At 35.7% G+C, this 13,151-nt stretch overlaps 1 protein-coding gene across 1 annotated transcript in view; it reads left to right on the top strand.

Annotated features, from left to right (window-relative positions):
* Nucleotides 1-13,151, top strand: part of ATRNL1 (attractin like 1) — a 672,454-nt gene that overhangs the window by 151,318 nt on the left and 507,985 nt on the right. The window contains exons 16-17 of the mRNA XM_060034012.1: nucleotides 225-438; nucleotides 2,151-2,339. Of these exons, the coding sequence (XP_059889995.1) occupies nucleotides 225-438; nucleotides 2,151-2,339 (403 nt within the window). The remainder of the gene's footprint in view (nucleotides 1-224; nucleotides 439-2,150; nucleotides 2,340-13,151) is intronic.

The raw sequence follows: 13,151 nt of genomic DNA, 5'->3' as shown, positions 1-13,151 counted from the left end.
GTCACTAAACACAAAATATGTTTTAAACATAGTGTTCTATTATACATAATTCTCCAAGATGTGCTGGAATTGTTAATTATCCTTAGTACTCGAAGTCCTTAGAAAGGCAGTTCTATATATTTTCAAATGTAATTTTTAATGGTAATGAACTGTTTGCTAAGGAATATGATGCAGGATTTTTACATCTCACTTTTTTAAAATGTCCCTTTTGCTATTGTTTACAGAAAGTATCACCTTGGGTAGGCTTACGCAAGATCAATATATCCTACTGGGGATGGGAAGACATGTCACCATTTACAAACACAACACTACAGTGGCTTCCTGGTGAACCCAATGATTCTGGGTTCTGTGCGTATCTAGAAAGGGCAGCCGTGGCAGGCTTAAAAGCTAATCCTTGTACCTCTATGGCAGATGGTCTTGTCTGTGAAAAACCTGTTGGTAAGTAGTCCAGTAAACTAGTATTCTTTAAAAATATGTTTCCAACCCTTCTTCCCACTACCCTCTTCCATGGTGTGATGCTATGTAGGCCTGAAATAACTTTCACCATCTTTTTATGATGCTGATTTCAATATATATTTTATCTTTATTCACATTCCCCACTTACTATTAGTGACCTCAGCCTTAACTTATGAAAATATCAAAATTGTATTGTTTTATACAATCTTTATTTCTTGGTTAAAATAGTGAGATTATGAACATATGGTTGTAGTTACAGTATAGTAATAATCTGTTCTTAATATTTTAATGTGTTTTACTTTTATAATAATAGTCTTTGTAAGAAAGATTTATCATTAAGATCAACAACTAATTTAGAATCATTTTAATCTTACAGATCTATTATTTCAGTTGGCAAATGAAGAGAAACCTTGCTGTTCCATCTTTTGAAATGGGTTTTTGTTAAGTGAGAAAGGAATATTGAATTCTTTTCTCTTTTTTAAATACTATATTTTGTATTGCAGAAGAATATACATAACATAAAATTTATAATTTTAACCATTTTTCCCTTCAGTGTTTTTGAGATATAATTGACTTTTTAAAACATTTTTTAAGTATAGAGTTCACTGTCATTAAGCATAGCCACATTGTTGTTAATCTATAAACACTATCCATCTCCAGAACTTTTTCATCTTCCCAAACTGAAACTCCATATCCATTACACAGTAACTCCCCACTCATCCCTCCTCCAGCCCCTGACAGCTGCCTTCCACTTCCTGTCTCTATGAGTTTGACTGCTCTAAGTATCTCATATAAGTGGAATCGTAAGGTGTTTGTCCCTTTGTGACTGGCTTATTTCTCTTAGCATAATGTCTTCCAAGTTCACCCATGTTGTAACATATGTCAGAATTTCATTCCTGTTTAAACATGAATAATTATCCATTGTATATATATACCACATTTTGTTTATCCATTCATATATTGATGGGCACTTGTTGCTTCCACCTACTGACTATTGTGAATAATGATGCTATGAACGTGGGTGTACAAATATCTGTTCCAGTTCCTGCCTTCATGTCTTCTAGGTATGTAGCCAGAAGTGGAATTGCTGTATCATATGGTAATTCTGTGTTTAATTTTTTGAGGAATTGCCATACTGTTTGCTATGGAAGCCTCACCATTTTAACATTTCCACAAGTAGTGTACAGGCTTCCAATTTCTCCACATCCTTGCCAACATTTAAAAAAATAGTCATCCGAATGGGTGTGATAAATATTACATTTTATGTAAAAATTTTATAGTAAACTGTTTTATTTTTGTTTGTTGCTTTGATAAAGTGTGGAATGTTTATAGAATTATGGCTAGCTAGAAAAGTAAATAATGTTAGTGTACATAATATTTAGCCAATGGATAGAAAAACCTAGCTCATGTATTACATTTCTATTAAAAAATATTAAATTATACAATTTTATGTACTTTGTAAACGATTAAAAATTTCCAAAGTATTATAAATTTCAAATTAGATGATAAATTTAAGAAGTATTGACATGTCATCTTCATTCTCATTAACCTTATCATACAATTTTAACTGTAATTTTTATCCCACACTTGGCTTAATTGAAACATTCCCTAAACAACAAAATGAACAAAACTCGTATACTTGTGTTAGAAAGCAGTTAACAAATAAAATAATTATATTTGCTGATGTATTCCAGTTAGTCCAAATCAAAATGCAAGGCCTTGCAAAAAGCCATGCTCTTTAAGGACGTCGTGTTCCAACTGTACCAGCAACGGAATGGAGTGTATGTGGTGCAGCAGCACGAAGCGATGCGTTGACTCGAATGCCTACATAATCTCTTTTCCATATGGACAGTGTCTGGAGTGGCAGACTGCCACCTGCTCTCGTAAGTATTTCTCTAGAGTCCCTTTTTGTTTAACTGCAACATAAATCACTTTTCTGTGATGGACAGAGAAATTGAACATTTGAGGAAGTTTAAAAAAATGAGAAAAAATATTGTCACTAGTTATAATTAAAATTGCTAGTTACAAGTAAAAGCTAGTTTTAAAACCTCTTAATGCTGTAACCCTGATTTACCTTATACCGTCATTTTGAATTCCCCTGAGTCTATTACCCTGCTATGAGCATTTTGCCACATTTGTGTTCCCCTGAACTCTGAGCGTGTGTTGAAAACAGAGTAACACTTCATGAAAGTGCTCACTTCAGAAGGATCGCATTGCTTCGTTGTGCTTCTTTAGTGTCCTTTAATCTAGCACAGTTCCTGTGTCGTCTTTTTTTATAACTGTGATTTTTTTTTTTTTAAGAACCTACACCAGTTGTTTTGTAGGTTTCCCAACTTGGATTTGTCTAATTGTTTCCTCATGGTTAGATTAAAAGTTAAGTAGTTTTTTGGCAAGGATATATCAGTGGTGGTATATTTGCTACAAATGCAAGATGTATAATCTTGGCGTCACATGGGAAGTTGTGTCATCAGGCCAGTACTGAACTTACTGTGGGTTGTGCTTCGGCGGAAGACCCTGCCTCTTGCTGGTCTCATGTTTTATAAGGACTATAGAATGAGGAAGCACCTGACAGTCTGTGTTACTAGGTACTGTGTAGTTATGAGGCAGCATGGTCATCCAGTTATAAGCCCTTCTCGCTCAGATGAGTGCCCTCATTTAGAGGCAGCTGCTTAAGCCAATACAGGTGGAGGCTAACTGTCTCTTCCAGACCTTACATTACTCCCAGGGAGGATGTGTCCTTCCCCTAGGGACCCAACCAAATCCACATTTGTTCCATGTCGGGCACCAGTGTTGCTTGAAGAGCTGGGACAAAGTGGTAATTGCCACAGTGTAGGCTAGAGCTTGCAGGCTGTAGCTGTTGTGTGCATTTATTCTTCCAGGCTCTTGGCATCAAGTGGAGAGGTGTTCCTGGGATGGGTATGGCTGGACCTGTTATGGGTTGAGCTCCCTGTTGCTATCCCATTTTAGGAATTTTGATAAGGAAGGGGGACGTACGTGATCAAGTGTGTGACAAGGGGGTGTTGCAGGCATAAAATGGTCTTGTTAGCACAGAAGACGTCTTATAACTAGGAGCCAGCTGCTGAGGAAGGTTGAAATACCAGTCCTGGAGACTCATGGGGAGTTGAGACATTGCTCAGCTTCTCCTGCCTTGATTGTTGTGTTTGTTTCACAAAAGATTATATACGTATGACCCATTTAGATAAAGTTGAAAATAGGCAAAACTATGCTATATTGTTTAGGAATGAATTTTTTAGGTAGAACTGTAGGGTAAGGTAAAAAGTTATTCTTATAAATGTCAGATAGTGGACGCTGCTGGAAAAGATTTGTGGTGCTGATTAGGAAAAGGGTACAAAGGAGGCAATGTCCTGCTTCTAGGCTGCATGCAGGTACAGAGTATTCATTTAAAATAATTTATTAGTATCACATTTTTCTTTATGTACTTCTATGTATGTGTGTTATATTTCACAATACAAAAAGGCCAAAAGGTAGGGAAAAAGGAACTTGGAAAGTCTCCAAGCTCTTAAACTTTTAAGAACTTTCTAAAAATTATTTAGAGTTAAGTCTAAGTTGTCTTCTCCATTCACAAATCTTTCTTATATTCCATTCTTTTCATTTGTTCATCTTCTGGAAAATAGTCTTCAGTAATTCTTTCCAAATAAATTTGTGACTAGTAAACTTTTTGAGTCTTTGCATGTCTAAAAGTGCATTTTTCATGTTCACTTGAATGATTAAATGCCTGGGTGTGGAGTTCTAAATAAGTTGTTTCCTTAGAAAGTCTAGCATTAAGTGTTGTGGATAAGAATTTTCATGCCAATCTAATTTTCATTCTTTTGTGGGACATCTTTTTTTTTCCTTTCCTTGAGAGCTTTTAAGACTATTCTCTTTATCCTTGGCATTCAAAAATTTGCAGTTTATTTGAGTTCAGTTTTACAGTAGTTGATGTGGATTTCAAAAATGGATTCTCATTTGCTCTTAATTTGGAGAGTAGTTTTCCATCATCTGCTAAAAATGTTCCTTAATGTCAAATTATTTGTTTTCTTCTATTTACTCTTATTGGAAATCTTAAAATAGTCATTGGAATTTTTGGATATATATCAATATCTCTTGTTTTTGCCTTTTTTTATTGGAGTATAGTTGATTTACAATATTGTGTTAGTTTCAGGTATATAGCAAAGTGATTCAGTTATATCTATATATATATACATATATATATATTCTTTTTTCATATTATTTTCCATTATAGGTTATTATAAGATATTGACTATAGTTCCCTGTGCTGTATAGTAAATCCTTGTTGCTTATCTATTTTATGTATAGTAGTTTGTATCTGTTAATCCCATACTCCTAATTTATTCCCCCCCACCCCCCCTTTCCTCTTTGGTAACCGTAAGTTTGTTTTCTATGTCTGTGATTCTGTTTTGTATATAGATTCGTTTTTTTTTAGATTCTACATATAAGTGATGTCATATAATATTTGTCTTTCTCTGTCTGACTTAATATGATAATCTCTAGGTCCATCCATGTTGCTGCATATGGCAATATTTCATTCTTTATTTATGACACCACATCTTCTTAAGCCAGTCATCCAGTCATCTCTTTATGGGCACTTGGGTTTTTTCCATGTCTTAGCTGTTGTAAATAGTGTTGCTATGAACATTGGAATGCATGTATCTTTTCAGATTAGTGTTTTTGTCTTTTCTGAGTATATGCCCAGGAGTGGGATTGCTGGATCATATGGTAGCTCTGTTTTTAGTTTTTAAGGAACCTCCATACTGTTTTCCATAGTGGCTGCACCAATTTACATTCCCATCAACAGTGTAGGAGGGTTTCCTTTTCTCCACTCCCTCTCCAGCATTTATTATTTGTAGACTTTTTGATGATAACCTTTCTGACCAGTGTGAGGTAATACCTCATTGTGGCTTTGACTTGCATTTCTCTGATGATTAGTGATGTTGAGTATCTCTTCATGTGCCTTTTGGCCATCTCTATGTCTTCTTTGGAGAGATGTCTATTTAGGTCTTATGCCCATTTTTTGATTGGGTTGTTTGTTTTTTTGTTATTGAGTTGTATGAGTTGTCTGTATATTTTAGATATTAACCCCTTGTTGGTCACATTGTTTGCACATATTTTCTCCCATTCCATAGGTTGTCTTCATTTTGTTGATGATTTCCTTTGCTGGGCAAAAGCTTTTAAGTTTGACTAGGTCCCATTTGTTTATTTTTGCTTTTAATTCTTTTGCACTGGGGGACTGACCTAAGAAAACATTGATATGATTTATGTCAGAGAATGTTTTGCCTATGTTCTCTTCTAGAAGTTTTATGGTGTCATGTTTATCTTTAGGTTTTTAAACAATTTTGAGTTTATTTTTATATGTGGTGTGAGGGATTTTTCTAATTTCATGGATTTACATGTAGCTGTTCAGCTTTTCCAGCACCACTTGTTGAAGGGACTGTCTTTTCTCCATTGTGTATTCTTGACTCCTTTGTTGTAGATTAATTGGCTGTAGGTGTGTGAATTTATTTCTGGGCTCTCTATTCTGTTCCATTGATCCATATGTCTGTTTTTGTGCCAGTACCATGCTGTTTTGATTACTGTAGCTTTGTAGTATTGTCTGAAGTCTGAGAAGGTCATGCTTCCAGCTTTGTTCTTTGTCCTCAGGATTGCTTTGGCAATTCTGGATCTTTTGTGGTTCAGTATGAATTTTAAGATTATTTGTTCTAGTTCTGTTAAAAATGCCATGCATATTTTGATAGGGATTGCATTAAATTTATAGATTGGTTTGGGTGATGTGGTCATTTTAACAGTATTAATTCTTCCAATCTAAAGACATGGGATATCTTTTCACTTCTTTGAATCATCTTCAGTTTCCTTTTCAGTGTTCTATAGTTTTCAGTGTATAGGTCTTTCACCTCCTTTGTTAAGTTTATTCCTAGGTATTTTAGTTTTTTGATGTGATTTTAAACAAGATTGGTTTTTCACTTTCACTTTCTGATATTTCATTGTTAGTGTAAAGAAACGCAACAGATTTCTATATGTTAATCTTGTATCCTGCTTCCTTGCTGAATTCATTTATTAATTCTAATAGTCTTTGTATGGAGTCTTTAGGGTTCTCTCTCTATATAGCATATACTGTCATCTGCAAATAATGACAGTTTTATGTCTTTCTTTCCAATTCTTGTCTGATTGCTGTGGCTAGGGCTTCTAGTACTATGTTGAGTAGAAGTGGTGAAAGTGAGCATACTTGTCTTGTTCCTGAATTTAGTGAGAAGGCTTTCAGCTTTTCAGCATTGAATATTAGTTTGGCTTTTGGTTTGTTGTAAATGGCTTTTATTATGTTGGAATATGTTCTTTCTATACCCAGTTTAGTGAGAGTCTTTATCATGAATTGATGTTGAATTTTATCAAATGCTTTTTCTGCGTGTAATGAAATGATCATGTGGTTTTTGTCTTTCCTTTTGTTGATCGGGTGTATCACATTGATTGACTTGTGTATGTTGAACCATCCTTGCCACCCTGGAATGAATCCAACTTGATCATGGTGTATGATTCATTTTATGTATTGTTGGATTCAGTTTTCTATTTTTTTGAGGATTTTCTCATCTATAGTCATCAAAGATATTGGCCTGTAATTTTCTTTTTTTGTAATGTCTTTGTCTGGTTTTGGTATCAGAGTGATGGTGGCTTCATAGAATGACTTTGGGAGTGTCCCTTCCCTTCATTCTTTTGGAATGGTTTGAGGAGGATGGGTATAAATTCTTCTTTGAATGTTTGGTAGACTTCCCCAGTGAAGCTGTCTGGTGCTGGACTTTAGTTTGCAGGGAGTTTTTGTTTTGTTTTGTTTTGTTTTTACAGATTCTATTTTACTTCTAATGATCAGTCTATTCAAATTATCTGTTTCTTCTTGCCTCAAATTTGGTAGGCTGTGTATTTCTAGAAACTTTTCCATTTCATGTAGGGTGTCCAGTTTGTTGGCACATAACTCTTCATATTTTTATGCCTTTTTCTTTTATTCTCTTATGACTTTTTGTATTTCTGTAGTGTCAGTTGTTACTTCTCCCCTTTCACTTCTTATTTTGTTTATTTGGGTCCTCTCTCTTTTCTTACTGGTGAGCCTGGCTAGAGATTTTCAATTCTATCTTTGTGAAAAACCAGCTGTTGGTTTTATTGATCTTTTCTATTGTTTTTTGATTTCTATTTTATTTACTTCCTCTCTGATCTTTATTTCCTTCCTTCTGCTGACTATAGGTTTTGTTTATTCTTCTTCTAATTCTTTTAGGTGGTAGGTTAGGTTGTTTATTTGAGATTTTTCTTGTGTCTTGAGGAAGGCCTGTATTGCTATGAAATTCCCTATTAGGACTGCTTTTGCTGCCTCTCATGGATTTTGTCAGTGTGTTTTTATTGTCATTTGTCTTGAGGTATTTTCTGATTTCCTCTTTGATTTCATCATTGACCCATTGGTTTTTTTAATAGCATGCTTTTTAGTCTTCGTGTGATCCTTTTTCCCCCATTTTTCTTTCTGTGGTTGATTTCTAGTTTCATACCATTGTGGTCAGAAAAGATGCTTGAAGTAATTTCTATCCTGTTAAATTTGTTGAGGCTTGTTTTGTATACTAGTATGTGGTCTATTCTAGAGAATGTTCTATGTGTGCTTGAAAACAATGTGTATTTTGGTCTTTTTGGATGTAGTGTCCTGTAGATATCAATTAAGGCCAACTGTTCTATTGTGTCATTTAGGGTCTCTGTTGCCTTATTGATTTTCTGTCTGGAAGATCTGTCCGTTAATATCAGTGGGGTGTTAAAAATCTCCTACCATCTTTATTTTTCTCTTACTTTCTGACTTTATGTCTCTTAGTATTTGTTTTATGTACTTAGGTGCTTGTATATTGGGTGCATATATATATTAATGAGTATGATGTCCTCTTCTTGTATTGATCCCTTTGTCATTATATAGTGTCCTTCTTTGTCTTTATGGACTTTCTTTTAAAGTATTTCTTGTCTGATGTGAGCATTGCTATCTCCACTTTCTTGTTGTTTCCATTTGCATGAAATATTTTTTTCCATCCCCTCACTTTCAATCAATATGTGTCTATATGCCGTAAAGTGAGTCTCTTGTAGGCAGCATATTGTAGGTTCTTGTTTTTTAATCCAATCTGCCATTCTGTGTCTGTTGATTGGAGTATTTATTCCATTGACATTTCAGCTAATTATTGATAAATATGTATTTATTGCCATTTTAAACCTTGTTTTCTAGTTGATTTTATAGTACTTCTGTGTTCATTTCTTCTTTATATTTTTCTATTTGTGATTTGATGGTTTCATTTTGTATTATGTTGTTTCTTTTTCTTTTTTGTGAATCTACTATATGTTTTTAATTTGTGATTATTCTGGTTTTGAAGTATGTTAACCCATAACTACATCTGTTTGCTTTAGACATAGTCATGTAAGTTCAAACACATTCTAAAAAATCTATAGTTTTGTACTCCCCTCCCCCACATTTTGTGATTTTGACGTTCTATCTTACATCTTCGTGTTTATCCTTTTGCTGTTAATTGTAGTTATAATCACTTCTAAAAATTTTTTTGATTGTTTTTAAATTTATGTACTGGCTTATTTAAGTGATCAATCCTGTTATATTTTTGTCTTTCCTATTGTGATTTTCCCTTTCCTATAGATTCTTGCTTCTTTTCTATTTAGAGAAGAGCTTTCAATATTTCTTTTAGGTTATGTTTAGTATTGCTATATTCTTCTTGTTTTTGCTTGTCTGGGGAACTCTTTATCTCTTCTTTTATTCTAAATGATAAGCTTGCTGGGTAGAGTATCCTAGGTTGCTGGATTTTCCCTTGCAGGAAGTTCAGTTAGGTGGCAGCTGTCAGCACTGGTCTGTCTGCACAGATAGCTAGGAAGCCAGCAGGTGCATGCTCTTTCTGAGCAGAGTCCAGGCTCCTCCCAGCTTGCAGGGGGACTTTTCAGGGCAAGGACCTGCCCATGTGTACCCTCCCTCCTTCGCAGATTCCTCCCACAGGCCTTGGATCTGTCCTGATGCCTTTTTTTTTTTCTGTCCTACCAAGTTACTTGGGGATCTTTCTTACAGCTTTGGTGGTATAAGAGATCTTCTGCCAATTTCCAGTTAGTTTTCTGTGAAAACCGTTCCACCTGTAGATGTATTTTTGATGTGTTTGTAGGTGAGCTCCACTTTGTCATCTTGATCCACCTACAAGCTTAATATCTCTTAAATTCACTTGTACTTTCCATCTCTTTGTTTGCTAAGTGAGATTCAGATATTTTTCCTTTTTTATGGTTTTTAAAAATTTGGGGCTTTTTTTTTTTTTTTTTGGTGGCACACGGGCCTCTCACTGTTGTGGCCTCTCCCATTGCGGAGCACAGGCTCCGGACGTGCAGGCTCAGCGGCCATGGCTCATGGGCCCAGCCGCTCCGCGGCATGTGGGATCTTCCTGGACCAGGGCACGAACCCGTGTCCCCTGCATCAGCAGGCGGACTCTCAACCACTGCGCCACCAGGGAAGCAAAAATTTGGGGCTTTTTATCTATTCAGAATGAATTTTTTTGAGAACCCTGCACTGTAAAGATTGTAACTTCATTTTCTGAAGGGTAAATTTAAAATGATTAACTATTTGAACACAGGTATGAATTGCATTTTTACCACTGCTGAACTAAATGATGATAACTGCTGCTGGTGGGATTGTCAGCTAGGCATGCACAGGTGACTTCTTCAGTCCTGCTTTGGCATCTCTTGTTTTTGATCTTTTGCTTCTTTTGTTTTCTTGATTGTTATAGAGGCTTATTTTCTACTTCTGCAGTTTGTACCTTGAGCAGTTAGTCTAGTCTGCTGGATATTTCATTTCCATAGGTCTTTTCTTTCACTGTTATGTCTGTTGTCACATTTGCCTTCCCCGTGGCTATATATATAGCTCATTTGAACTGATGATGTCTAATAGCAGTTATTTTTTTCTTCCATAGCTTTTAAAATTATATGCCCTATATATCCTTGTAAGGAAGAGGGGCATTTTACTTTGCCTCAAGGAGCCCTTGTGTTTTTTGGAAATAGTATTTACCTGGCAGTGACCCACTCCTTATGGAAAACAAACTCCTTCTCTATTAACGTTTAATTCTTTTCCATGTTTTTAAACAACAAACATTGAAAGAAACTACTGTAAATAGGCTTTTAGTAATGTAGTAGTAGGTTGTGTGGGAGGGGGAGTATTCTACAGTCCTGTGATTAGGTCTCATTCTTTTGGTGAGCCTGTGCCCCATACTGTTCTGTGAACTTCACTTCACTAGTGGTACTCAGTCTTTTTTTCCACTCTTAGGTGGTACAGCATGATTGGAGGGAGCTGGAGTTGTATATTTCTCTTCCCCCCACATGAAAGACTAGAGCAGGTTAGAGTTGGTTATTTCCCTTTAGCCAGGTCAGTTAGGCTCTGGTAAAACCCCAGTAGTTTAGGCTCTGTTAAATTGTTTCTCCAGGCCTTGGTAAGAAAAACAGTGCTCTGGCATATCTCAAAATTGTTCCTTTTCCCCTCCCATGCTGGAATCACAAAGGGGTTTTTCTTTGATATTCACTGCGAGGACCTGTTAGAATTAATCTTTCAAAGAGCCAAAGATAAATAAATAAAATAAAATAAAAATAATTGCTCTAATTACTTATAGCTCATACATAGTCTTCAGACTAGCCATAACTTACTCAAAATAGCACAGCCTACAAAAGCTTTCCTATATTATTGTTTTCCGTAAGAAAAGAAAAAACATTAGAGTCTCAGATTTTTAGTCTCCGTTACAAACTAAAGAATGAATATTCTGTTAATTTTTCAGCAATGCATGTTGCTCTCCACTTTTTTTTTTTTTTTTTTTTTTTCTGTACGCGGGCCTCTTGCTGTTGTGGCCTCTCCCGTTGCAGAGCACAGGCTCCGGACGCGCAGGCTCAGCGGCCATGGCTCACGGGCCCAGCCGCTCCGCGGCATGTGGGACCAGGGCACAAACCCGCAACCCCTGCATCGGCAGGCGGACTCTCAATCACTGCGCCACCAGGGAAGCCCAACTCTCCACTCTTGAGTAATAACTAAACCAACATTTCCTTTTGTAATAGTTTCATACCTAAAATAAAACATAAGAGAATAGAACGTTGCTCTGAAGATGACATTTTGTAATTCATTATTAAAGCCTAAAGTCTAATAGATAAAGACACCATTAATAGTTTGTCATTCAGTCAGTGTAAGAAAGGCAGGATTCTTTCATCTAAGATTTACCCAGTTGTTTGAAAAGCAATAACAGGTATGTTGTGTTTGAAAATAGTTTAGGTTTAATTGTACATTATGCTTCTTCAAGACATTTGATTGGTTATCTTTCCTTAAAAAGGTAATCCTAAAATAAATTTTATTTTCCTAGGAGTTATCTATAGACTATAAATATAAAGCCTAGATTTACTTCGGGTGCGACCTAGTAAAGATTTACTTCAATTCATCATATGATAGTAAATTAGAATGTCAAGATAGCATACCTAATTTGATATTTTACATTGTTCCCCATTGATTTCATAGCAACCCAATATAGTTTTGAAGACAATTAGAATAATCTAGTCAGTGATACTGTGGGCTAGCTACAATCGCAGATAAAAGAGAAATATTTCACAGCAAAAAGTCTAGGGAGGAGTATGGTAATATATAAAATGTTCAGTTATCTAAGGGTATTTTAAATGAAGTGCCGTTTAACACCATTTACTGCTTAAAAAATTTCAAAAAGAAGTATGTTCATGTCACTGAATTAGTTATCTACAGGGTTAACATTGACTTGTGTTCAGTGATGCAAAGAATATTCTTCCTTTTAAATTTATTATTAAGGAAATATAGGAGATGGTACTCATTCTTCACTTTCTTACATCCAGTCTGTGAAATGCTCAGCACTGAAAAAATTCATAACAACAAATTATACTGCAATTGATGAATTCTTTAAACCAGTATTGTATTATCCCTGCACAGCCTACTATATTGAGTTCCTGATGTTCACTGAGAAGCTTGCACTATTCTTATTCGCAGCTTTCTGAGGAACATTTCTGTTTCCAGTAACATTAAAACACTGAGTGGCAGTTAAGTTATTACCACGACAAAAATGAAATTGAGACCGCCAGAAGTCTACCGTTTTTTTTTTCCGCTGAGGTTTTTCTAGCATGCCATGAGAAGGCATCATTCATGGTACTTTGTACCTATGCACTATCTTATATGGATAAATAAGTCCCAAGACAAAGTGTACCTTTGCTAGCAAAACATCAGTGAAACTAATTTTAAAAAGTCTCAGCCTGATATAAGGTACTATGATTGTGAATTAAAAATCTGAAACATCACATAGCAGCTATTATGACTATTATGGCAGACTGTATATATTCATCCTTGGAAAAGACATCACAGTATTCGCAGGCTTAGTTGAGGCTCATAGTCTATACATCAGTTAAGCAAAAAAAGGTTGAGCTTCAGTGAGTGATTCTTGAGGTGGTATTCTGCAGCCCTGAAAGTCAGAGAGAGCCTGTCCTGCTGGTTGCCTGCTGAGGCAGAGTATCCAGTTTCCATATTCCCATTCAGTTTGGCTCTTTGAGTGAGGTTGCTGTTAAACATCCCATGGCCGGCAAATGCTAGTATCTTGGACCCTTGGGAAGACCATTGTCCCTGAGAGGCAGTCCAGCTGGGT

Source organism: Delphinus delphis, chromosome 16, assembly GCF_949987515.2.
Source record: "Delphinus delphis chromosome 16, mDelDel1.2, whole genome shotgun sequence".
NCBI classification, from domain to species: domain Eukaryota; kingdom Metazoa; phylum Chordata; class Mammalia; order Artiodactyla; family Delphinidae; genus Delphinus; species Delphinus delphis.
Note: the sequence above shows the minus strand (reverse complement) of the source record. Positions and strands in the feature narration are given on the sequence as shown.